General features: G+C 42.1%; 2 protein-coding genes and 1 long non-coding RNA gene across 3 annotated transcripts; 2 read left to right on the top strand and 1 right to left on the bottom strand.

Moving 5' to 3' along the window:
- The first annotated feature begins 209 nt into the window (after nt 1–209).
- On the top strand, nt 210–4,997 carry LOC307075609. The gene is made up of 3 exons (XR_013811855.1): nt 210–334; nt 2,076–2,399; nt 2,559–4,997. It is a non-coding gene; the product is annotated as an uncharacterized lncRNA (long non-coding RNA).
- Nucleotides 4,998–7,357: 2,360 nt separating this feature from the next.
- Nucleotides 7,358–15,747, top strand: cyp4t8 (cytochrome P450, family 4, subfamily T, polypeptide 8; the record flags this gene model as incomplete). Its single annotated transcript, XM_079757532.1, has 12 exons — nt 7,358–7,558; nt 9,273–9,417; nt 9,551–9,595; nt 9,857–9,984; nt 10,245–10,369; nt 10,954–11,108; nt 11,337–11,443; nt 11,725–11,915; nt 12,384–12,517; nt 13,233–13,297; nt 14,312–14,394; nt 15,543–15,747. The coding sequence occupies 12 exons, from the start codon at nt 7,358–7,360 to the stop codon at nt 15,745–15,747; spliced, it is 1,584 nt and encodes a 527-aa protein (XP_079613658.1).
- A 364-nt stretch (nt 15,748–16,111) lies between these two features.
- On the bottom strand, nt 16,112–26,073 carry ppp1r8b (protein phosphatase 1, regulatory subunit 8b). The gene is made up of 7 exons (XM_079739462.1): nt 25,985–26,073; nt 25,453–25,513; nt 24,918–25,071; nt 23,660–23,877; nt 20,462–20,606; nt 18,790–18,854; nt 16,112–17,810 (listed from the first exon to the last, which is right to left on the bottom strand). Exons 1-7 carry the CDS (start codon nt 26,038–26,040, stop codon nt 17,457–17,459), a joined length of 1,053 nt encoding a protein of 350 aa, XP_079595588.1. The 5' UTR covers nt 26,041–26,073; the 3' UTR covers nt 16,112–17,456.
- Nucleotides 26,074–26,077: the final 4 nt, after the last annotated feature.

Below are 26,077 nucleotides of genomic sequence, written 5' to 3'. Positions count from 1 at the left end.
TAAATGGATTATAAATACATTTTTATGTTTGGGTTCCTCCCCAATCGGAAAGAATAAAAAAAAGAGAGCAAGAGAGACCGAAAGGAAGAAGATGCAGTTTTTCAACCACAGGAACATAAATAAACCCACCGTGACCCGTCACACAGGCGTTCCCACGCCTGCATGTCATCTTTGCATGATATAAAAGTCAGTTGGGGCAGTAAATCATCACAGGCTTTGGAGTTGGCGAGCGCGATGGAGCGGGTGATGTGTTTGACAACATTCTGGTTCAATGGACGCCGAATGGTGTGGTTAGTGGTGTTATGTCACTGCGTGGTCTCTTACAAAGAACAAGGTTGGTTGTACTTTGATTCTGGAATGAGGGACGTTATCTCCCCAACCATCTCGAAATTTAAGTAGAAGTAGCCTAGTACACAACAATTTGCGGATATAGCATTTTATCAGGTCTAAGTTAATCGTGATGTGGGTTTATTTAAGCTATAAACACTATTCATTTGGGATATGTCTGTCAAATTTAGGCTACCAAGGTAAACCCTTACAAAGAATACGTTTTTCAAGTGTGCCTTTAGTATTACTGCTTAAACTAAAGGTAAGAGAGTCTACTTTCTCATGAACTCATCAGAAATAGACTTAACAAATTCTATTTAGGTATATTTGCGCTATACTGACAAGTAAACTGAAGTTTATTAGTATATTTTGCCTATATTTTGATCAATAAATATATATATATATATATATAAGTGAGTTAGGGATATATGGGATATGGGATATGTAATATCATTAAGTCCTGCATGCACAATAACCTGTTAGATTTTGGGGTTTTCCATATAATTGTGGCTAGTTTCTGGTTGATATCACTGACCAGAACATCTGGGAAGTAGCATGTTTCGATCTTCTTACCGGATATATCCTTTATGGTTGAGTCTCTTCAAGTAAAATAATAATATCTAAATAGTAACCAAATAGCATAAACTAAGTATGAAGTTACGACCATTTAAAGAAAACTAACAGTATACTTTCAGTAGTATACTTAGAAGTTTACTTTCATAAACTCAAAAGTGCATAAGTATTTCACTATTAAGATAACTTGTAGTATAGTTCACAGTATAGTTGCAGTACAAAATAAAACTTGGAAGAAAACTATTGGTGTATGCAAACCAATTTTAAGTATACTTGAAAGTATATTGTCAGGATCGAAAATGTTGGCCATTTTAGTCCCCAGAAGTATTGAAATTGTACACTTACAAGTACATTGTTATTAGAACTTACTACATATATTACACTTGGGAAATATAGTTGAATTTAAGATTAACTTTCCTCGGTTTTGTTGTGATGTTCGTCTTACTAAAACATATTTGTTTTTAATGGTAGTCATGTCACTAGAAACATGGCTACCAAATATTTTTTAGTTCATAAAAATATTTTCAGAATAAGAAGTTTATTCGCCTACAAGTTCAACTTTGCATAGTAGCCTAGTACACATGTCACTAGTTTGCGCTGTACAGTATACTACTACTTTGGTATTATACTTGTAATATACCCCTATCTGTACTTCAAGTAAGTTTTAAGTTAACTAATATTAAAAATCCCATAGGCTACCTAGTATTAAGAACATGTTGGATGCTTTATGAATAAAAAAAAATCCAACTAATATTCTATTAGATGCCAAAATATATAACGCATAATGTGTTGCACAAGCACAACAACACAGCTAAGTATACTTAGTTATATACTTTTCTTAAGTTTATCTTCGATCAAAAGATAACGTGAAGGCCAAACATACCTAGAACTTTCTGTATACTTGTCATTACAAGCCAAGTGTACTTTTATAATATACTGTATAATTTTATGAAGAATGTATCTTATATCTTATAACTACACACAAGTAGACTGAAAGCACACTCTTACTTTTGCCTAAAATAAGTATAGGATACTGATAGCACACTTGAGTTAACCTATATTTGTTAAAAAAAAAAAAAACTTTACGTTGATTGTTTATTTTAATCTCAAAATCAAGAAATTAACACTTGAACAATAACGATATTTATTTCTTCTAAACATTTTTTTCCCTTAAGCAATTGTTGATGTGCACTATGAACGGGAACTGTTCAAGGAACTCATGGGGACACCGTTAACGCTCACCTGCCAGACGAGATATGCATACAAGTTGTGCCGTGACCTGGAGGTCGGCTGGCACCAAAACCTAAGTGTTGGGCTCACAGATCCGAGCAGGTACCTTACCACGGTGAATGAGACCATCTCAGAGGACATTCGATTTCGGCAGGTCACGACCAAGATTCTCAGTCTCATCAGCGAGGACAATGGGGAATTTCAGTGCCTCGCGAAATGTGGGAACGGAGAGCAGGCAAGAGGGCATTTCATTGTAGTCATTGTAAAAGGTAGGTGATTGTTTGGGGCTGAAAACAGCTGTCTTATAATTTCAGAAGCTCGCAACCATGAATTTATCCTGAATCAAATTATTTTTGCAAAACAAAATATTTTTATATTCCATTTTATCAAGAACTAAAATAATAAATAACTTATTATTTTCTTTACAGGTCAAGAATGAAAGAGCCTATCTCCAACTCCATAGCTAGCTTGTTTGAATTGTGCTCAGGCAGCAATACATTTTTTGAATTATTGTCAATGAATATATCGCCATCTCTGTATTCATTTTCATAAATAATGGCGAATAAAGTAATGGGAATTTCTGTCTATCAATTTTTCTATCAAGGTTTTTCAAACCAAACATATACTCTGTCTTGATGCAGTATGAATGTCATTTGTTAGAATCGTTTTCTCAAACGATGTTGTGTTGTTGGTTTTACTGTTTCCTCTAAACTCTCGCTGTTTGGTTGAACCCGAGCTGTGGTTGAAGATAGTTGGGGCCAACAATGTATTTCGCAACTTAACCGGATGTTAAAGCTAATTTGCATAACAAGAACACTGTTCACAGTAACATCTAAGTTGTAATCACTAATGATGCTTTGGATGCCTTCATCCCAAGTGAATTTTTATTTGCAGCCGCATGTCATTAAAGGTGCTGTGTAGGTAAGATTTGAGAGTTGTAAAGAGAACTTCTCTCATGCTCTCCAATCTTACAGCACTTTTAAAGTAGGGTCTTTGCTCAAGGGTGCATACAGGAGGGCTGCTGCAGACATCAGGGTTCGACCCACAACCTTTAAGTGGGGTTTTGGAAAATGTCATTCTGTTACATCTACTGTTGTGGTCATCCACACACACCTGTTGTTTCCTCTGTAGCATGCATATCTTTAACAGGAAACCATTGGGGTCTGTGTGTGTGTTATTGTAAACTTTGGGCAGTGTTAATAATTCCAGGCCTGAAACATGAAATTCCTGATCATTTATTACTGGTAAATATATCTGGTTGGAAAAAGAAAAAACATAAGTTTCCAATAGTTTCTAACAATATAAATTTAAAAAAACACAGTTCTGGCCCAGTTCATGAAGTCAATACCTAATGAAAATTACATAAATATTATCATTATCAAATGTTTCCAGTAGGAAAAATGTATGACCATTAAACCCTCTGTTTGATGTACAAAAAACAACTTGACATTATGCTGATATGGTTTATGACCAACGTCAAATGACGTTGAGTAAGAGTTCCTCCCTGTGGTTGACTCTTGGTAGGCTCTGGAGGCCAGTCCCTGGCTCTCAGTAAGTCATGGGAGGAGGACCTCAGCAGAAGAAGAGTCCTAATCTTTTAGGACTGCAGCCTGGCCGGAGGGGAACCTGGTGCTGTGACGCTGGTCCCTGGATGACCAGCTTCCCTTGTTGCCAACATCGCTGTGACAACCCACTCCTGCAGCTTCATGCTGTACAGCATCAGGACTATAAATCCCTTCCTTACCCAGAAGGTCTTGCTGCGACTCCCTTCTGGTTGGTGTGCCTGCGTCATTCTACTTCTGCAGCTCAGGGAGAATGCAGCAGGCCGGATGGACCTCAACCCACTCTACACCACTCCTCTGCATGCTGCACTGGCTAGTGGTGGTGGCTCAAATCGGATTCAAGTCACTGGTCCTTGTCACTGTGCTGCGGACGGCTCAGGTCAACCATACACCCCAGCTTGTCCACCTGCTACTCCCTTACTACAAGGGGGCCGACTGCTGTTCAACGGAATCCAGATTGTTTGCTGTCCTGGCTCGACAATTATGGAGAGCTCCCCACCGATATCAAGACAGCACAGACCCTACACATCTTGTTTCAAAGATTTACAACCCATCTTTTGAAACTGCATGTTGACACACAAAAAAATCTCTCTTGTTCTAAAATGCAGCACTTGAAGCAGAATGTACTTGCATGATTCATGGGTGACTGCACTTTTTGTAAGTCGCTGTGGATATAAGCATCAGCAAAATAATGAGAATTTGAAAAAGTTTAATAAATATACCATAAATTAAACTACAAATAAGATTTAGCCGAGGCGCAATGTTCAATCTTTTGTTGCAGGCTGCTTGTTGTCCCCAACAACCAGCACCATCCTGTGACATTGTTGACCCTCTTCTTGTTAATCTCATACTCATACTCATACTCGTCCCATTCTGTGTTTCTCTCTCACATTATGTGTTCTAACGTAAGACAATCATACTTTGTAATCCCGGTTCTTGTTGATCTTTTGGCTGAACCACAAATTTTATGATCTTGGTATTATGGGGCCTATTGTGATGTCTATACGCTAACCCCATGAAAGCACAGGAGACCTGTATCCTCTGTAGATGGTACAACTGACTGAATCTCCCATATGGCACTACGTACTGTTACGTTTTTATCATTCTTAAGATCTAATAATGCGTTCTTTTAAAGTCGCTGCCAAAGTACATTACTGAAAGCCTGTATCAATATTACTGGTTAAGAATAAATATTTATTGGGTACATATGCAGTTAAATGGTCTCAATACTGTTCAGGCAGTGAACAATTACGTTTAGTGCTTATTATCCAACCCCATTCTTGAATGTGTTTTTAAAGGCCTTCAACGTCAACCTTTTAACAGTGTTCAATAAAACGAGGCTTGAATCACTATCGTGGAGGGCCATGAAAATATTTTTTTACCAGCGATCTGATGGGTGATGGGTGATCTGATTAGTCCAAAAATATATATTCGAGCAATCAAAGTTTTTTTATTTTTTGTTTTAGCGATCTGATGGTTGAATTTTAATTTTTACTTTAAGCAATCTAATTGGTCGAAAAGAAAAATTATTGTGAGCGATAATTTTTTGAAGGGTTAACACTAACCCTACAATAGTACACAAAAACAAGCATTTTTGAGAATGAAGAGTCCCACAGTATTACATAAAAAATTATATTTCTGAAAAATCACAGATATATTTCAGATCGCTCTGACCATAGACATCCTATACATAGATGCAGCATTGGCTGCTGGGACGCAAGAAATGCGGCCGCCATCTTGAAGTGGGGATGGGGAGGCGGGGAGCAGCATAAAGTCCGAGGGGAGATTAGAACAGAGGATGTATTTCTGCTTGGGGAACACAGTTTGGCATCGACAACCACCATTCGGACTTGTTATCATTGGTTGTGTCTGTGTTACATAAGATAAGGCTGCACCACATTGCCAAACTCGCCTCTTTTGAACTTCAGAAAGGAAGCACAAGAAAGAAGCTAACAGTCCTCTTTCAAGGTTTTAATCCCACACAGATATTGATATTTTTTACATTCACATTGCCTTGCATATACTAGATTGGTCAGTCTGCATTTACCCTGGCTGCTTTTTATTGTAATTTGAATTTCACTTGTTCTGGTCTGATCATTTTCCTGAATCAATTCCCACCTGCAAACTCCAGTCCATTCCATCCATCCATCCACAAATAAACATTCCATCAGCAGATTTGTATCATGACGCATTCTCATTTTAGGCAAAGTATAAGACAATACTTTCTTAACAGTATCATTGTAACCATGATATAAATGGAGTCAAGTAGACTAACAATATTCAAATACTAACATTGTTGGGTAAGACATAATTTGGTTTTATCTGAATTTAGTGAAACAGATTGTTGGTTTTAGCTGATATAAAAACTTTCAGGTGTTTATATATGTTGTTTAAGTATTTGGCAGACGCTTTATTCCAAAGCAACATACATAAAAAATACATATAAAACAATCACTGTTATAATTATAATTATGTGTGGGGGTTTCATTCCGCCTGTGCACGGCACCTTCTCAACGAGCAGGTGTGCGCCTGCAGCCAGAAGAGGCGCCAATATACCAATTCCCCACACAATGTTATGTACTTCATTGAAAACCACTTCACTTCCCCCCCCCATGTGATTTGGCGCCCCCCACAAATATGGCGCCCCGGGCGGCTGTCTGGTTCGCCCGTGCCTAAAATCAGCACTGCTAATGTATTCATACATTGTTTATGTAGGATATATATGCGTTTATATAGCCTAATCATATATTGTTTATTCATCTTAAAAATAGCTGACCGTTATTTTGCCCCTTTTTGGGGATTATGATCCCAGTTTTGATCTCGGACGTCTGGTCACTTAGCATATAAGAATATTCTATTACTGTTCAGCCATCTATGAATAATAAAACACGCCAAACGTGTTGTCCTTTATCATAGCCACACGTATGACAAAAGAACGCGTGAAAATCAGTGGTATTCAGTGAGGTATGATGTGGAGCGTCTCGTCAGCGCCACTAGGCGTAGCGTTCGATGCTCCGTCTATGATGTAGGATGTCTATGGCTCTGACTACACAAGCAAGCATTTTCACTGCATCATTTTCGTGAATTTCAAAGTTAAAGTCCCACTTTTTTTCTCTCAGACTTTGTCTAACATTTGCTGTAATCCATTGCTCCATAAATTCTGACAATTCCAGATATAGCTGAGATGAGGGAAGCTCTGAATATTCACTTACCCAAAAAACAAGCATTTTACAGAGCTTCTTTGAGAATTTCAAAGTTAAAGTCACACTTTTTTATTTGGAAATTACTTTGTGTTTGACAATTACTGTAAAACCCCATTGTTCTGACAATGCCAGATATAGGTACTCGAGATTAGGAAAGCTCTGACTAGGGCCTACACCATTTTTACAGCAAGTTCCGGATAAAATGAAACGGTACAAATGCTTGATTTTGTGTTGGCGTGTAAGCACAGCAGTACTTGTATTTACCCTCAGTTAACACCCTACTTTGAAAAGCGGACGCGCTTGGCCATCTCAATGCTTTTGCCTTAAAGGACCCAATATGCGCGCACTCCAAATCTAGGGGCTGCGGGCTCGTCCAAGGAGTGTCCGAGTGTCGCCGTACGCTGACCGCAGTCCTGCGGCCCAGCCGCCGCTTCACAACACGCACAGATTCCTCGCCTCGCGATGGCCTTTATCGATATGTTCATGGATTCGATGCCGTTTTCCGTAGATTTGAGTTATATGGAGCGCGTAGTCATATTGCTTTGCGTTGGTTTATGCACTTTTAAAATCACCTCACTGCTCATCAAAAGAAGCAACTTGGTGCGGCACCTTAAAGCTTTCCCCGGACCCCCAGCGCACTGGTTCTTCGGACATGCATTGGAGGTAGTCTCATGTTGTGTGTTTATTTTATTGTAAACTGTGAAAAGTAGCTATATTATATAGTAATTCATGTTACAATATAACAAACCAAATGTAGCATTTTAAACTTGTGGGGGACATGTAGGGGATTATATAGGTGAGTGCTGAGTGCAGCGCTCAACTATTGTTCGTCACTCCGGAGCACAGGGGAGATCCTCTATTCTCCATGAGATCCCTAGTCACTCCGGAGCCCAGGGGAGATCCTCTATTCTCCATGAGATCCTTAGTCACTCCGGAGCACAGGGTAGATCCTCTATTCTCCCTGAGATCCCTAGTCACTCCGGAGCACAGTGGAGATCCTCTATTCTCCATGAGATCCCTAGTCACTCCGGAGCACAGGGGAGATCCTCTATTCTCCATGAGATCCCTAGCAGGGGCGTAGGAATGAGTTTAACATTGGGGGGGACACATATCGGAAACCTGACAGATCCGTTAATGGTTTGAACAGAAATATGCCGTAAATTAACTACACTGAAAAAATTCACAAATATATTTTACTCTACTAAAAAGATACATTTGTAAATGTAAAGGAAAACACATTTTGAATGGCAGTAACGAACTGATAAATATCAAATCAATTCTTTAATTGCACGCTCAATCCTCCAGTTTTTTAGAATAAGAAGCGGTGACAAGACGCTGTGTTGCGCTTTCAAAATAAAATTAAATATTTTTCTCCCCCGGTTCCTACGCCCTTGATCCCTAGTCACTCCGGAGCACAGGGGAGATACTCTATTCTCCAGGAGATCCCTAGTCACTCAGTCAGTTCAATCGGTCCACTGGCAACAAGACACGGAAAACTTCTCTGGTGATGCCGCTGCTTTATTTGCTTAGCTGCAAACAACTGTACATTTACGTATGCTGCATTAAATACTTGAACACCCTTCTCAGTTCTTCCCGTTAATTGATGTCCGATCACTGCACAAAGCGTGTTCCTCTCTCACTCGCTTCACCACTCACTCAGCACTCATACTACGCAGTGGCTTCGAGGGATACGCAGAGACACGGTACTCTTGCAACAAGTCACTACCACACACACACATCCACTCACACACGCACACACACGCACGCGCACACGCACGCACACACACACTATCAGAACAGCTAAACTATTCTATATTTTATCTCAAATGTATTCAAACTTGATCACATTTGTTTAACTCTTTACTCTATTTGTTTCCAACACTTTAACCTTTTTTAAATGGTGTGGGACACGTTTCCAAAGATCATGGTCAAATTAATATTTCAGCTATGTTCGAGATGCTGGTAAGACAATAACTCACACAGGTCCCTCTCAATCCATCTCTGTCTCCCTCCCTCTCACATCTACCTGTCGCTTGCTACACACTGCTCTTCTTTCTCTCCCTAACGTGTTTGATTGAGGATGACATGAATTAATGATTTTGTGGACTTTTAGGAATATTAAAGTATATTTATTTAAGGTTTTGTAACTTGCATGTATATTTGATGAAATGACCTATTCTCGCCATATTCACATACTATTAAGTAGGCCAAAATATAGGCTACATGCCTGATTCGTTAATGTCCTTAAAAGTTAATGTCTGACTTGTGCCAAGTGCATCCCGGTTCTGACGAGGTGTTCCCTTTTTCTCTTTATGCTTCCACGCCTTTTCTCCTTGTGTTTTCACATTAAGGTTTTCCCCTCTGTTATTCTTTGCAGATGAAACGAGACGGTACTGAATTTGACAAGTCTGTGGCCTGGGGAGTGAGATTCCCCTTTGCATTTCCAGTTTGGTTTGGTCCGTTTCTGTCCATCCTTAATCTCCACCACCCGAACTACGTTAAGACCCTCCTCTCCTCGACAGGTAAACTTGGATTCCCCTGTACAATTTTTGCAGCAAGTCATTGGAGTCCATTAAAAGAGCTTTTATAACAATACCAATACAATATTATTTAATTATATACCTTATCCTTTGTTGTTTGTGCCTCCCTCCACAGAGCCAAAAGATGATATTGCATATAGATTCATTAAACCATGGATTGGTAAAACAGCAACTTAATGCCTTTTTTTGAACTGCATAAGTTAAAATAGCTTTGTTAAAATCTTTCTTTCTTTCCTCTTCAACTACTGCTACTGCTAATATAACCACTTACTACTACCACTACTACTGCTACCGCCGCTTCTAGTACTGCCACTTCTAATACTAAAACTACTACTGATTGTTGTCTGCCTAACTTATAAGAGGCTTTTGCTAAAAGAATAATTGGAAATTAAACCACTACTACTTGGACCTCATGTTATAGGAGACGGTTTGCTGGTGTCTTCAGGCCAGAAGTGGTTCAACCACAGACGGCTTCTTACACCAGGATTCCACTACAAAATACTGAAGCCATATGTGAAGCTGATGGCAGACTGTAGCAGGCTGATGTTGGTACGTTATGACCCCAGACCTCATGTAGCAATCTTTACTACTCTCACCTTTATCATGCATTCATAACATATTTACAGCTCTGGAAAACGTCCTTAGATCTTGTAGTGGAATTAAAGTATCTTGATGGTGGCTCGATAAGGTCCAAAAGATGTACGGAAATCTGAATAAAATGAAATGTATAAATAAAGAGAAGAAATAAACATTGTCAGTGTCTATAAACACCTACCAGAAAGTCCTGTTGTTTTCCTACACTGTCGCAGGACAAATGGGAAGGTTACAGTCAAACCAACGAGTTCTTTGAGGTGTTTGGCCCTGTGAGCCTCATGAGCCTGGACAACATCATGAGGTGTGCATTCAGCAACAACAGCAACTGCCAGAATGAAGGGTAGGTTCATGCCTCCATCTGCAGGGTTGGGTAAGAATTCAGTATGTATGGAGGAGGGTTTCTGCGTGCAGCCAGGAGGCAATAAACCATTTTGTAACTACTTTGCCCTCTTCTAGTGTTAAACATTTGAAGGCTAGCTTTAGTTAACTGAGTAATGAGAAACGTTATGAACTTGGCCTTTCGGGGTTCGTTGTACATTGATTAACCCGTCCACGCAACTTTTTAAAAGTTGTTTTACGTTGGAAATTTGAAAGACATTTAAAAAGTAATTCTATATAACTTTTACACAAACATATTCACATAAAACCAGGTGAATTTATATCAGAAAATTACTCAAATACTCAGTTTTAAAGACATGGATCCGTAAATGTGAACTCCATGATATGTCAAACATTTGCTAGTGCAGTTAACGACACAACCATTCCCTGCTGTCTTGGCGGTTGTCTATCTGTTGTCTACACTTCCTTCTCCCTGGTTTTGCGCGCCTATATGCTGTAACCACACGCCACACACATCGTGTCCCTGTTGGTGTGGCCTGGTAGGCAGGACTGCATGGTAAATAAATGTGGTCTCGCCCATTTCAGAGAAACCAACGCGTACATCAAGGCGGTGTATGAGCTAAGTGACCTGGTCAACATGCGCATCAGGGTGTTCCCCTACCACAGCGACCTCATCTTCTACCTCAGCCCTCATGGCTTCCGCTTCCGCAGGGCTTGCCGCGTGACCCACCGCCACACAGGTACAGAGTCGGCCTCCTCACTCCTTCTGGACCAATCGATTCAATTCCATACATTAAGTCCATCTATTCAAGGGGGGGGGGGGGGGGCGTTATTCACCTAGCGGAAATCTTGGCATAGCTTCTTCTTCCGCATTCAGTTTCCCCTCTTGTGTAGCATTAAGAACCAAGATGGCTGCCAGATGAATAAGCCTAAATCCTGAAATTGCCCCTGGTGCCGTTGTTGTGTAGAGGAAGTGATAAGGAAGAGGAAGGAGGCGCTGATGGAGGAGGCCAAGCCAGAGCAAACCCAAGCCAAGAGGAATCTGGACTTCTTGGACATCCTCCTCTGTGCCAGGGTTTGTCCTGCCAACAGTCCCTTTGTTCAGCTAATAATAAATTAATGTCCATTACATACACTTTCTGACCTCTCCCACCTTCCCCTAAAGGATAATACCCTGCTCATTTCTTAATATAGCAGTGTTACCGATAGGGTATAGATCTGCAAGCGTGCTTCCAGCTGAGGCAGTGTCACCTAAGCATGGCACTATAACATGGCAATCATTCAGATTGGCTGTTCCTGCAGTTTCAGCACCAAGCCCATCACATGTGTCAGGGGTCTGATCTGTTTTCCCCCCAGGATGAGGACGATAACGCCCTGTCAGACGAGGCCATCCGGGCGGAGGTGGACACCTTCATGTTTGAGGGCCACGACACCACGGCCAGCAGCATCTCCTTCCTCATGTACAGCCTGGCCAGCCACCCCCAGCACCAGAAGATCTGCCGAGAGGAGATCCTGCAGGTCCTGGGGGACAAGGAGACGCTGGACTGGTGAGATAGGGAGCGCCACAGGGGGCTTACCCCTAGGCCCCAGACACGTGATTGGCCAACCCGAGCTAGCATCGTGATGATCAAATGTTTGGACCAATTAGATGTGGTTTAGGGAGTTTTAGTTCATGACGAACAAGGAGGGATACAATCTGCTTGATTTAAAAAGAATGGCGGAGCCCAAGGACAGTGTAGTGCGCTACGGAGCATTAAAACAGATTTATTATTTATTCAGTTTATTAGTTAGACTGAAAAACAGTGGTTAAAGATTAACAGAAATCTGCATGGAAATCTGAATATCTCAAATTAGAGGACAAGTGGTCTGATTATAAGATGCAAATTAAAATATTATCCATGTTATTCTGTGCCACCACTACTAAATGAGTCTGAACACACCACTGGAAGTGCCACCCAAGCATTCTTGCACTGGAGTTGTATTGTATCTAATATTCCCTTGTTTTCCCTCTTTAGGGACGATCTTAGTAAGATTCCTTACACCACCATGTGTATAAAAGAATCATTACGGCTTTACCCCGCTGTTCCTGGAATAGCTCGGAAACTTACCAAGACCATGACCTTCTTTGATGGAAGAAGTATGCCTGAAGGTATTTGGTTGTCTTTGTTGAAATACATAATTGATTAAGTGAGCACTTATAATGTGTGTATTTGATTTATTTCAAAACTAACATCCTATGTGGTAGAAGCATGGCATGTAGTTAGTAGTAGTAGTTGATCTGTCTGCTGGTCTGCTGGCTGACAAGCTGAAATCTGAATGAACAGGGCGTTTCACCCTCTGTTCCTTCATCTTTGTTTCCACCAATTAAGTTGCTAAAGGCGGGAATCCGTAAGCACGTTGTTGGTGAACACGAACTCAGTCGGCGGAAGTTAACTGTCAAAAAGTGTCAAAGGTTTTAATAACCATGTAGACTATTCGCAGTAAAAAAAAAAATCTTCTGAATGCTTTATAAGGGACCGCTGGATCCAACATTAGTTGTTGTTTGGGTTCCCTTTGGTCTGAACTTGAGTACCTTGTGTGTGAAACATAGTCCAACCTCAAAATACAAGTAGTGTAGCCATGAGGCATATGTGTCCTTTAAACATGCCTGAGACGCAGCGTATTCGGACAGCTGCACTGGTCAACACAGGTCCCACTTGGTGGTAGTGAGCTTTAAGCTTAAATAAAAAGGTATAACATCCCACACTAACAATGTACGCACTCCCTGTAATACATTCTAACCCTAACCCTAACTACGGAAATTTTGGAAAAAAGCATCCACCAAATGACACCGTCATTCACTGAAATATTTTCCTTGTTTCTAGGGAGTTATATTGGAGCAGGTTTCTATGCTCATCACAGGAACAGTACGATCTGGGAGAACCCTAAGGTGAGTGCTCCTTGGTGGACAGAGAACGGGACTGCCTATGGCTGAGGTGTGTTGTCTAGAACCAGTACGACTTACAGATGCAATCGCTTAACTGACATCGATATTTAACTGGTTTCGGTGGTCCTTGTCAGTATGAGCGTGAATGTTTCCCAGAAAAAAAAGAGTATTTTATACTGTCATGTGACAGCAATCTGACCAATCACAGAGGTATCCTACTCGCAGTCAGTCTAACAGTCTAACAACTGTGATAAACTGTGTAAATATCAAGCCAATAAAAACAAAGATGCACAGTATGAAATAAGCATATCTTTTTTTTTTTAAACTATGTTAGCTATACATCGCTCCAAAAAAATAACATTTAGAGCAGTCTATCCACCACAACAAGAGCGTGAACTACACCCTCTGATCTCAGGCTAACTTTATACTCCAACGTCGGCACCAATAGTATGCGCCAATAGCAAGCCTCCCCCACGTTACTGTTTCTATACAGCCACAATCTCCTTTCCAGTGCACTATTCATTCAGCATTTTAATGGCCCCTACATTTTCCCCATTAATACAGTTAGCACCATTGGTGCTTACAGAACAATAGTAGTTTGAAGACTTTAGCATGATAGAGAAGTGGGGTTGGGATTGGTGTGACGGCCTTATTTTGAATTTTGTGGAGGTAATTTTATTTATTTATAAATATATTTTGGGTAGGCTTTATTTCTATATTCTCTGCCACGCGGTCGCCAATTCAGTGTGGCCCGATAACGGTCCACGGCCCGGTGGTTGAGAACCCCTAGTCTAAACCACAACCGGCACATTGGACAGATAATAAATAAACATTAAGCCCCTCCCTGCAAGCTTTTCAAAATATATAACATGAAGAAACAAAAAGCAAAGAAATAGCCCCAGTTTCGCAACTGTGTTGTTTTTTTTTAATGTGTCCAACATTCCTCTGTATGTATTGATCGGTATGTATTGACCTGTGTGAATTGACCTGTGTGCATTTGGTTGACTCCTCTCTCAGGTCTTTGACCCCCTGCGCTTCCTGCCAGAGAACGTTTCCAAGAGGCACCCCCATGCCTTCCTTCCCTTCTCTGCTGGACCCAGGTTTGTCCCCACAAAGCGCTTTGTGATTTGGGCCTTGGTCTGTCCTCACCCTGTTTACCCTCATCCTTGGCCTATTTCTCAGATAGCTACTGATTTACCAGCGCCCTGTTTCAAAAAGCCGGTCAGATCGTGTTTAAGCTTGAACCTGAACTCTGACCCTAGCAATGCTACATTGAATTTCAGGATTTTTCGGTTTCAGAACAACTGCTCTCATCTCGAGAAAGAGATTCACTCATTCTCAGAATGGTTGAGCCTGACAGGCTTCTATTGCACCCTGACAATGTGATCCTTCAGGGAATTCTCAAGCCGTCATCACTAGTTCAGTGCTTTTATTGGTTGAAGCCTGCGAGACCAGCTGAGACAATCTAGTGAACAAAACCACTGTATGTTTTTACAATACATAGTGTATTATATATTTTTTTATAATATACTATTATAAACGTCTATAATAATAGTATCTTATTCTATTCATTTTTAGAGTAAGGTGAAGCAATATACAACTTACTGTATGGACATATTTTGAAGATGCCTCAATTTTTATTAGGCCTACCAAACAATGTTGCACAATAAAGTTTGTATATCTGGTTTAGTTTAATCTCCAGTGGTCAAGGGAAATGCTTGGCATTTCACAAAGGGACAAGCCATTATGTTATCGTTCTTAAGTGACACATAAATGACTTGTGTAAGAAAGCCTATAGAAATGGCCTATTATGCCTGCTTCAACTAAGACAGATAAAATACTAGGAGGAGGAACAAGGAGGCAATACGATACACCTTGGAATAGCCTGCAATAGTTTTGGATACGACCCTATCAAGTTGCTTGTTGCCACTGTCTTAACCAATGAACTCTAGAAAGAAGTCGCCCATGCAGCTGTGGGCGGGGTTATCTCTCTGGTCTCAGGGCTGACCGGAGAGAACCCAGGTCGCTTCAGGTTCACAGCACGAGTCGCCATGGTAACTAAAATGAGTGCTTTAATCGTTGTAACTGAAACCAGAAATGTTGTCTCCCGCTATATTCTTATATATTTTCTTATTAACCATATCTGATTAACCTGGAACTCCCAGTTTCTTGAAACAGCGAACGTTCCCACTTGTATTAACTGTGACTTCCTAAGTATTTCAATCACATGGTCTTCATTCTCCTACAGGAACTGCATTGGTCAGAACTTTGCCATGAACGAGATGAAGGTGGTGATTGCTCAGACCCTGAGGCGGTACCAGCTGATGGCGGACCCTGCCAGACCCCCGAAGGTGGCCGCCCGACTGGTGCTCTGCTCTCTCAATGGCATCTACATTAAGATCAAACCACTGCAGCCAGGGGCCACTACAAGTCTGTCCATGAAGATGCCTTGAAGATAAAATGAATGTATGATAGATACCTTACCTCTTATTTGCACCAGTTTGATGTACGCCGGAATGAATTTAATTAAATCAATCATTCAATCAAAATATAATTCACTAGAACGTCCTCTAACTGAAAAGTTTGTGATGCCATTACATTGTCTGTACTGAGGGGCATACAATTCAAATCAAAACACATGACACAACATAAACTATTTAATTAATTAAATTGATTAATGGAATTATATTAATAATTGTATAAATCCTATAGTAAGGATATGAATGAATGGGATTTAACAGTTTAAAACCATAACGCTTTTAAATTGAAGCAAGGGGATTATAACTGAAAACATATTTGAATATATTTTCATTTGATTTAATTGTTTTAATAAAGTATATAATTTGAAAGTTCTCACAGAAAATATTTAGATTTGTCAACTTGGATAAAACTTAAATAAAAATACAAATACAAATCAATATTAGATAACTTTGAATACGTTTGTATCTCTAGTTAACTGCCAGATCGCCTCATTCACTTGTATTGGTCATGAATACGTTAGAAACATTTCAAAGCATATGCACCACGATACCAAAAAGAAAAGTTTGTAATGTGATTTCTCATTCACATCAGTTCATATCCTCTTATTAATTACAAGATTTTGCCCTTTCTACACTGAGTCTCGTACCATATTTTTGCACAAAATAAACCAGAAGGACAAGTCCGCATTCATTTTTGTAAAATTTATAATCAGTCTTAGGATAACAAAATGTGCGTGTCCCATCGGAAACATGGAGAAAGGTTGTGTGTACAATGTTCTTACTAAGTAAACAAGAGACGGATAGAGTTCAAACCCCATTGCTCCTGCCAGTAGATCATCTGAAGCACCAAACCCCGGTGTGTCTGGCCTCATCACCGTTTGCTCAGAGGCCAGGTCACGGTGGACCAAGTCTGCGTTCTGATGATTGTCTGATGGACCACTTCAGCCCGGTAACAGTGTGGTGTGTTCAGGCCTTACGTTACAAACATGTCCATGTCATCCCACACAGGTCTGGGCCTTCTAGACCAAAGGTTATCACGGGAGGCCCTAACCAAATTCATGACAATGGCTGACCTGGATGAGGCGCCAACCGAGCTCATGACAGCTACTCCAAGTGGTACACTAAGAAACGGAACTTCCTCGAAATGTAGTCAGACGGGAAGATGACCTCGTCATTCACTAAGACCTGGATCCTGTTGATGCTAAAATAAGACCCCTATCGTTAGTTCCTCACAGTAAAATGTCTTGTATAAAAGCTTCTTTCACTCCCCCCACTGACTGACCACTCCAAAATACTTTAGAAATAAAGATAAAAAGGGACAAACATCAGTAAAGATGGAACAATGAAACAAAAACGCAACCACAACCTAGACTTGCATTCAGCGAGGGGCCGTTTTCTGAAACCAGCATCAAGACCGACGTGGGTCGACGTGCATCCGCTAACAAGACCGCCCACTCTGGTCCATGGCCTCCACGCCGGCCCCCCATCGAACGCGGCCCAGTGGGACGGGACCCGACGTATCTGTGGAATGCCTGTCGAAAAGTTCTGGCGGTGAAAACAACTATAAAAGATCAAACAAAACAAACGCTGTATAAAAAAAAAACTTCCACGACAGTCTGGGAAGTGAGGGCCCGAGGGGCCGCGGCCCCCCCTGTACGCGTGTGTGACTCCCGGAGAGAGCCTCAGATGAGGAGGGAGGGGGTGGGCTTCTTGCCCGGCCACGCCTCCTTGGCGTACTTCTTCTTGCGCGGTTCGTTGTGGCCCTCTGGGAGGTAGGGGCCCGTGACGGGGAGGGGATTGAGGGTGACGGGGGGCTGGTGGGCCTCCGGGGCCAGGTCCACCTCCGGGGCCGGGTTGGGGAAGGGCAGGGGGAGCCCGCCCAGGATGGCGGCGCCCCCGGGGGCTCCTCCGGACTGGTTGTCATGGCTACTGGGGGGCAGGTCGCCGTAGAGGCCGCTGCTCAGGGCGTAGCCATGGAGACGCCTGGAGGCCAGCTCTTCAAGCCCCAGCGTATTCTGGCCCTCGGACCTCCGTTTCTGAGATGGAGGCAGGGGGGAGAGCTTTAGAAACCCTGCCGGGCGTCAATATCGTCAACCACTACACACTACCGCGTTCCACTACAACCTCCTGAAGAGAAACTGTGCATGATGCATGTCAATCAATCAGTAAAATATTTGGATGAAAAGGCCACAGATCGTGCCTGTGAGGTGGTTGGTTAAAAAACAGCACTAAAAAATGGTTTCATGGGAATGACAACACAGTAACACAAATGGTTGTCCCGGGATGAAGGTGGGCACAACACGCTCTCGTGAATTCATAACAGATTATCACACGACACCTGCCAACGTCAACATTTACCACCAATTGTCAAACTAACCTGCCTGTCACTTTAAGCAGCAGTGACCAAACATGTAGCCATAATGGATTATGGAAATTTGTTTTTAACTCATGATTTTGAAACACACTACTACTGAAAACCAAGGCAGTTGGTAAATCATTAGCAATAGCTGCGAGCCACGAGTATCTCACAAACCTCAAAGACTGGTCCAATGTCTGGTGCACAAAGGCAGAGAATAGTCAACATACACTAGAAAAGAATAACCAGTACCATAACAAATCAAAAGCCATGAGTACTAGATCATCTAATCATGTGTCACCATGTTGGTAAGAGCTCCATAGCGTTGATATGCAGGGCTACTACCCCAGTATCAATCATCTTTCGTACACGGTTTCATTCGGACGACTAAAAGCACTTGCAAGTCGTGCCAAGTTGACGTGTTCATGTCTTCTAAATAAGTAGATGTTATTTCGGCTGGCAGAAGAAGTCCTCTTAAGGCACCTTGTTTCATTATCTTTGTCATTTGGGTTTGGTCACTGAGTGTTCCATCAGTTAAGTTCAGTGGGGTCTCCATGGAGACAGTGAAATCAAATCAGGGAGAATGCTGTATCCCATGGAGTACCTTGATGGGCCCCTTAACGGGGAAAAAGGGGTTCCTTAGTGGTTCTTGAGCTTACCTTGATGGGTACCACAGCGGTCTGGATCATGTTCCTGAAACGACCCACAGACGGATCCACGTCCTCTGCAATGACATCATACATTCCATAATCATTTAGGGCCGTAAATATTACATTTGAGCCTTTTTTGCCAGGTTTTATTGGGATATTTTTACGAATACATAGGCAACATTTTATCACCTTCAGTCCAGTGTGAAAATCTGCAAGAGTCGGACGGAACTGTGGTCAAGACGTCAAATAAAGCGGCAGTGTGGGAGCACTTTAAACTATCTGTTGGAAATAATTAGCCTCAAGAGACCGTCTATATCGCAAGTTCACATAATGTTTCTCTCTGCAGATCTTTCTGGTCTTAATCCTGCAGAAAGCATGCTGTGCAGTTTTAAATCAGCTTCAAGTTCTTCTGATGATGACGTGCTCATACTATGTAACGTCGTTGGAAACTTTTACGTGAGGCTCTGCCCTAGCAGCGTCTGGTGAGTCAGACTCGGACCGATGAGTGGATCCGAAAGCCAACGACATCGTGCACGCAGCTATCCTTCATAGTATCCTTGTTGTTGTTTTTTTTAACAAATTGAACCGCATTAGAAACAAAATTGAAACAAATGTTGGTACGATAAAAAAAAAGACAGATTCTGCACTGGCCATCGGCTATGTGTCATTCAACAAGGTAAAGGTATGCACTGTGAATGAAGATATTTCCTTAGGGTTTTCCAAATGCATAGTAAAATAGTAAATATTAAATTGTTTTAAAATATATAATTCAAAAATAGTTTAGAATATAAACCATTTGATTATTAAATCCGAAAATCAAACAATTATCAAAAACTTTAACCCATTTGTGCCGGCTGCTGTGCGGCGCAACATTGTATCTAGTAGATACAATGTTGCTCCGCGCAGCCGTACAAATGGGTTAATGGTAGACACGCATTGATGTGCAATCCGGTTTTAAAGGTAAACACGCACAGATGCGTGATCCGGTCTGAATGGGTTAAATGATGTATTCCAGCCAACCCTGCTTCTTATATTTTACATCAGTTGTCTTTATTTTTAATGGCTGCTTTATGAACTGCTTTAAACCCCTTGACACAAGTTTGTGTGCTTGGGACTTCTGTGGCGTCCTTGTAAAAAAATGCACTATGGTACTTATCACAAACCGTTTCTGTATATTTGTCGACCAAGGATTATCTGCTGTTAATGATTCCACAATCATTAAAGGAATTGGCCGTTCATCCCCAGAAGCTCAACATAAACGTTTGTCCTAGTTAAACACCATAACCAAGCACATCACCCACTACCAAGTTTAACTTGCTCTCCTGCTCCCCCTTCTGGCTAGGTGCATATCTCACTCTCACACACACACACACACACACACACACACACACACACACACACACACACACACACACACACACACAATTACTGCAGGTATGGCTAAAAGTACGAGCCGGGTGACAGCTCCCTGACACGGTCCGGTAAATGAGTCCCGTTTAGCCACCTTTGCCATAATCCACTAGGATCTGTCGGGTGGTTGGGTATGGGGTTAAGGCCCTGCCATGCAGCAAGGCTCTTGGTACCAACCAGAAGATGGTTGCTATATTCCATACCAGAGGCTCATTGAGCCGCTGTCCTAACTCAATCACTGGGATATAAGCTCGTCTGGCAGAACAGTTACCTGGGTTGATGACGTCGTCCTCCTCATTGAAGGTGACCCGGGAGTTCCTCCTCTTCCTCTTCGACCGCTGAATCTCCAGGTTGCCCTCCTCGATGGTGAGCAGCGAGATGCGCTTGTTGTGGGCCGTGTTGAACTCAGTCAGGTTCTGCAGAGGGCCAGACACACACATGAACGTATACCGTCTTTCAGCAGACAGTTTGATCCCAAGTGGCCAACAGTGAATTTTAGAAGAGTGTCGCTACTGTAATATAAAAACGTTTTGTGGGAGCTGCTCAGAGCGCTTGTTGTCTGAGGGAGCAATTGGGCCAACCATTAATCTCTAAAAACTGGACTAATCGAGAGAAAAGTTCTTGCAACTGCACATTTTTTGATAATCTATTACCCCTATACGGCGAAGTTAAGCTCCTCCAGCGGCCAAACCATAACATTATTTTGTTTTAAGTGCATCAAAACTTCTATATCTTGATTTTGGCAACAACTGCCATGGCATAATCTACCTATAAAGCAAGGAGTGTGTGTGTGCATTATGCATGTCTGTGGTGGAAATTTCAATCATAATTATAATATACAATTATATACAAACTACAATAACCTTGTTTAAATAATTGCTATTAATATTAAAAGGAATTGTATAAATTCTCCCTGTATCTTAAGATGCATCCCTTCCTCTCTCTTACTGAGAGAGGTTGTGATAGTTCACATTTGCATTCCCACTGGAGCCACTATGTCTGATACTAAAGGGCTGATTATGGTCCCACGTTACGGGGGTTACGGACCCCTAACGTCTTTGCGGACACTCCTCGCGTCGAGCGCAAGGGCCTGACATGCGCCTCCCAAAAATTGTAACCTTCCGTCGAGGTGACGCAGCAAGCGATGTGATTGGTCCACTTACTAAAACCCGACGCAGAACCATAAAGTTTTACGACTACGTCGAAGCATCTGCGTGGTCATTGCGTTGTGTGAACGTGGGACCATAAACAGCCCTTAAGGCCAGGCCAATCTGCTGACTTCTCTGTTGTATAGATTCCTTTAACTGTCTTGCAGCCTTGCTAACAGACTTGCAGACATGTCCACATCTCCCATAGTGTAATGCAGTAACCTTGGCCTCTCCCACCAATCCTAATCTTTCCACAATGGTCACTCCCAGTCACCTGTATATTCCCTACCCACAATGCAAACGTTTTCCTATAAGAATCTTGTTCACCCATTGTCTCACTGAATGTATCCTTGGTAACTTTGCTGCAGGTACTTTCCCATGATCATGCTCTAATATTAAATCAATAGTTAGCTTGCCGACGTGTCCTAAAAAGAAGTTTCTCTTCATCAATGTCCTTCACATTTCTCTTGAACCATTCATCTGAACTGCTTCCCGGTTGTGTAATGCCGGGGAAGTAAGTGCAGTGTCAACCAATTTTCGATTCGGTCAACATCAATAAACTTTGAAAACAACTAGCGGTGCTCTATGTAGCAGGTTGGGCTGCTTCACATATGTAATCACTTCATGTAATCACTTAAGTCCACGAATCACAGAAGCAATAGAACCAACCTCTTATGTAGTAATATAAGCAATTGTTTTTTAACAACAAGATATTCCAAACCGCTGCTAGAGCCACCTTATATTACCAAAGGGGAGTTCTGGGTTTGATCCACAGTTGCCTGCAATCCACCCTTACCCCTACCTGCTACTTGACGACCAGAATCCATATTCACTGGGATTCAGCCGCTTGGGATACACGCTAGGGCTGGGAGATATAGCGATATCTGAAATATATCGATATTTTTTCAAACGAGATATGGAACGAGACGCTATCATCAACATCGATATAGTTTAATTTGCGATGAAAGTACAGAATATTTTATCCAAATAACAGCAGTTTCGAACAGCGACTGCCGCCTACTATTTCGTAACTCTGCTTATCTTAGTCCCGCTCCGCCTCCGGCTCACACACACACGGCCCGGCCCCCCTTCCACTCACGTCACTTTTTTAAATCCCCTACGGCTCGAAACATGGAGTCCGCCGGCAAACGCGTCGCAGAGGAACTTGTATGTAAGCAGAAGACAAATGGCTCCATAGTTTGGAAATGTTTTGGGTACAAGGTCTCTGGTTCTTCCACTTCCTCATCAATCTGAAGCACAGAATTGAATCGCGACATGCACGTCGACCCACGTCGGTCTTGGTGCTGGTTTCAGAAAACGGCCCCTCGCCGAATGTGAGTCCAGGTTGTGGTTGTGTTTTTGTTTCATTGTTCCATCTCTACTGATGTTTGTCCCTTTTTATCTTTATTTCTAAAGTATTTTGGAGTGGTCAGTCAGTGGGGGGAGTGAAAGAAGCTTTTATACAAGACATCAGGTTTTTTGTAGAGTGCTTCAAATCTGTCGCAACGAAAGGGTCGAGTATGGCCAACCTCTTCCATCACTTGCAGCAGCACAACTTGCTCAAAAATGCACGCAGCGCCTCAAAATCTTAAGCTGTCTCGACATTAATTATTATTTATTCAGAAAAAGGCTGCACAGCAATTGTCCCAGAATGATTCCGGACTCCGGCGGGTGTTGCTCCATGTCGCGATTCAATTCTGTGCTTCAGATTGATGAGGAAGTGGAAGAACCAGAGACGTCGGAGAACCCGACGGTCGGGTTCTCCGACATCTCTGGTTCTCTGACGTCTGGTCGGGAGATATATTAATAATATAATTATTATTAATATATAATAAGGCCATGATTTTGGCCATGATATTATATTGTAGTGTTCTCAAATACGAGGCGGAGGCAGTGTCTAGTCCACGGTTTATTCGAACTGTATTCAATTCCGAACGGTAGGAATAGTAACGGTAAATCCAAACGGTAGGTAGGTAGGCTATAGTAATAACGGTAGCTCCGCGGTAACTCCCCCCTCCCCCCCCATCAGCGAGGCAGGTTAACCAGCACAGCGACGCAGGCAGGCTGGAAACGAGAGCACAGCGGCGCCAGTGCGCCACCGACGTAGAACGACGAGTTGGAGCGCGGCAACGGCATCTATGTTATTGCGCCAACAAATATCGACATTCATCTCATATCGATATTCTGCTTGAAGGTATCGAGATATGACTTTTGGTCCACATCGCCCCGCCCTAATACACGCACCTGCTTCATGACTCGATACTAAATAAGAAACCTCGCGAAACATTGCGTCCATTGAACCGAGTCTTCTTGGAGCTCACCTCCAGCTCCGTCTCCTCCTCCGGCAGACCCAGCAGACCCTTCAGCTCCTCGTCCTCCCCAGCCTTGCCCTCCCCGGTGCCCGCCGCCCCCTGGGTCTGGGGCTTCTCCCTGATGGTGTAGGTCCGCGTGGACGCCCCGAACGAGATGGTGGAGTCGATGGGCACCTGCTGTGGTTTGTGGGCCTCCAGGCGGATGTGTCCAAGGTACGTGCCGTGAGCTATAGAAGAGAACCCGTTGCACTATTACGCTCTTTTTGTAATTGTTTATAGTTATGTCGTTTGGCAGACGCTTTGATCCAAAGCATTACGTGATCATGTGTATGGTTGTTATTATTATTATATTCGTATAGCTGTCCTGTACTTTCTGTAGCTACCTTGATATCCCATCTGGGATAAATGAACTACATCTGATGTTTAAAAAAGAAACATGGGCTCATTCCTATAGACCTGTGGTGGAAACAATCATCCTGGTCTTGGTTACACCAGCTATGCCTAAATTAGTTGATCATCTGAGTCCTAGCAGAGTTTAAATTTAGTTGCACCAGAAACACGCAAGTAACGTCGAAACTGGTAACAACTTAGTAATGTGTAAATTGAACTTAAGCAGTTTGTTGTCACAATAATGTGATGACAACCAGGTTGTTACGAATCAGCAAAAAAGCTATTATTTAAACGAGGAAGGGCTTGAGAGGAGTGGAAAGGACATAGATTTGCTAGCAAAGTCGCAATTGACTATGATTTGCTGTACTCATGTAGTCCCTCGGTACTAGCCACTCTCCTCCATAAGGTTATACATTTTATAATAGCCAATTTTTCACCAACTTCAACCATTTACACCGTCTTAGGGTGAGGTGTAAATACTTAGTAACAGCTAAGCGCTTTGTAAGAACTAGTTTGGGTAGTGCAACCCGTTTTTTTAAGTAATAGGGATAGGGATAGCTAAGGGTTAGTGTAAACTTAACTTGACTGTGTTTACTTACACAAAGCAAGTACAATGGACCATAGTCTGTTCAGTGAAAGTTATGCCATGTTTCGTCTTGTTTCCTAATCCAAGCACTAAACAGGGGCTAAATCTGTGAACAGCGACAAAATAATAATCACATGTTTCTTTTATTTAAATAACCTGGAGGGGACTTCTAATTTGCACGTCCGGAAGTAAACTGCTTCTAGAGTGTCTTCATGTTTTAGGTCAAAGATTAACTGAAATCTGATGAATAAATGCATGAGTGAGTGTGGGAGGCGCTGAAGGCCTTCTTACTGCTGTTGAGGTCGATGAGGAAGACCCTCTTGAGGTGTTTGTGGTAGACGAGCACCGCATGGCCTCGCGAGCACGACTGGTGGTCGATGGTGAAGTCGCACCAGTCAGGGTTCCTCCCAAACATGTAGTACTTCTTCTCGTCTATTATCAGTTTCTGAAGGAGACAGCATGTTCAAATGTTCAAAAACACAAAAGGGAAGAATTTGGCCAATTAACTTTTGTCCATCTGTGCCTCTGGTCCATAACTCAACAGTGTCACTTTCCACTGAGAAGCTTAAATATCAGGGCTCATATTCCTGTTGCACCATTTGGTAACCGGGTAGCCAAAGGTTTTCACAGTGAAACACATTGTTTCACCACGATGACTACTAGCTTGTATCTGGTGCAAGTCAATCTAGTTTATTATCACCTTGAATTGGTCATTACAAATCAATACACAGTACACATATCTCATGATATACAAATATCAAAATCATATATCAAGTAATGCTGTTAATGACAGCACGGTGGTATTTTCTTTGAGGTCGAGACACACCTCTACCAATTTGTCCCCCTTCATCACGTCCAGATGAAGCCCTGGTGGAGGTTTTCCTGCCCTGTGTTCAATAAGACAAAATGTGGACATCGTCAAGCACCAACACACAGCCACCAAGAAATACATGATAGGATTTCGTTACAAAAGCTTGCTTAACGATAGGTGGTCGTTTGAATGGCTGCTAAGTTGGACTGGCAGGATATGTGTCCATGTCACAGGCGTGCTCTCCTTGCTATTGGTCAAATGTAAGTGTGGCAAACTGATCGGTGCGACTAGACCAAACGCTTGATGAGACACATCTAATACAGCACTTGATAAAAGCTGCTTATATTGATCAATCCTGAAAGCTGCAGCTAAATTGCTGAGGTTAATGCGATGTGTAGATTCACTTGCTACAGCTAGCAAGCTAGCCTGGAGCTATCGAGCGTTCAGTAATGCACATGCCCTGATGTTAAATCCCATGCAATGCAGAGCCGTAGGCTCCAAATAGCATATAACGCAACACAACTATAAGATAAGTATGCATTCTCACCATGATGGACAATCAAAGGGAGGTGGAGGGATATCTTTATTTGGTTTAGTCGCCATACTAGAGCCTCATCTTCGAAAAACCGAGTGCTTGGTG

The sequence above is a fragment of the Pollachius pollachius genome, assembly GCF_949987615.1.
Source record: "Pollachius pollachius genome assembly, chromosome: 1".
NCBI lineage: Eukaryota > Metazoa > Chordata > Actinopteri > Gadiformes > Gadidae > Pollachius > Pollachius pollachius.
The sequence above is the reverse complement of the archived record's forward strand: the minus strand, read 5'-3'. Positions and strand labels throughout refer to the sequence as shown.

Coding starts and splice junctions, on each gene's coding strand:
- ppp1r8b (XM_079739462.1), bottom strand. CDS start 26,040: ATGGCGACTAAACCAAATAAAGATATCCCTCCACCTCCCTTTGATTGT. Junction 25,514..25,984: donor CCCTTTGATTGTCCATCATG/GTGAGAATGCAT, acceptor TATTGAACACAG/GGCAGGAAAACCTCCACCAG. Junction 23,878..24,917: donor CCTCATCGACCTCAACAGCA/GTAAGAAGGCCT, acceptor TCTCTTCTATAG/CTCACGGCACGTACCTTGGA.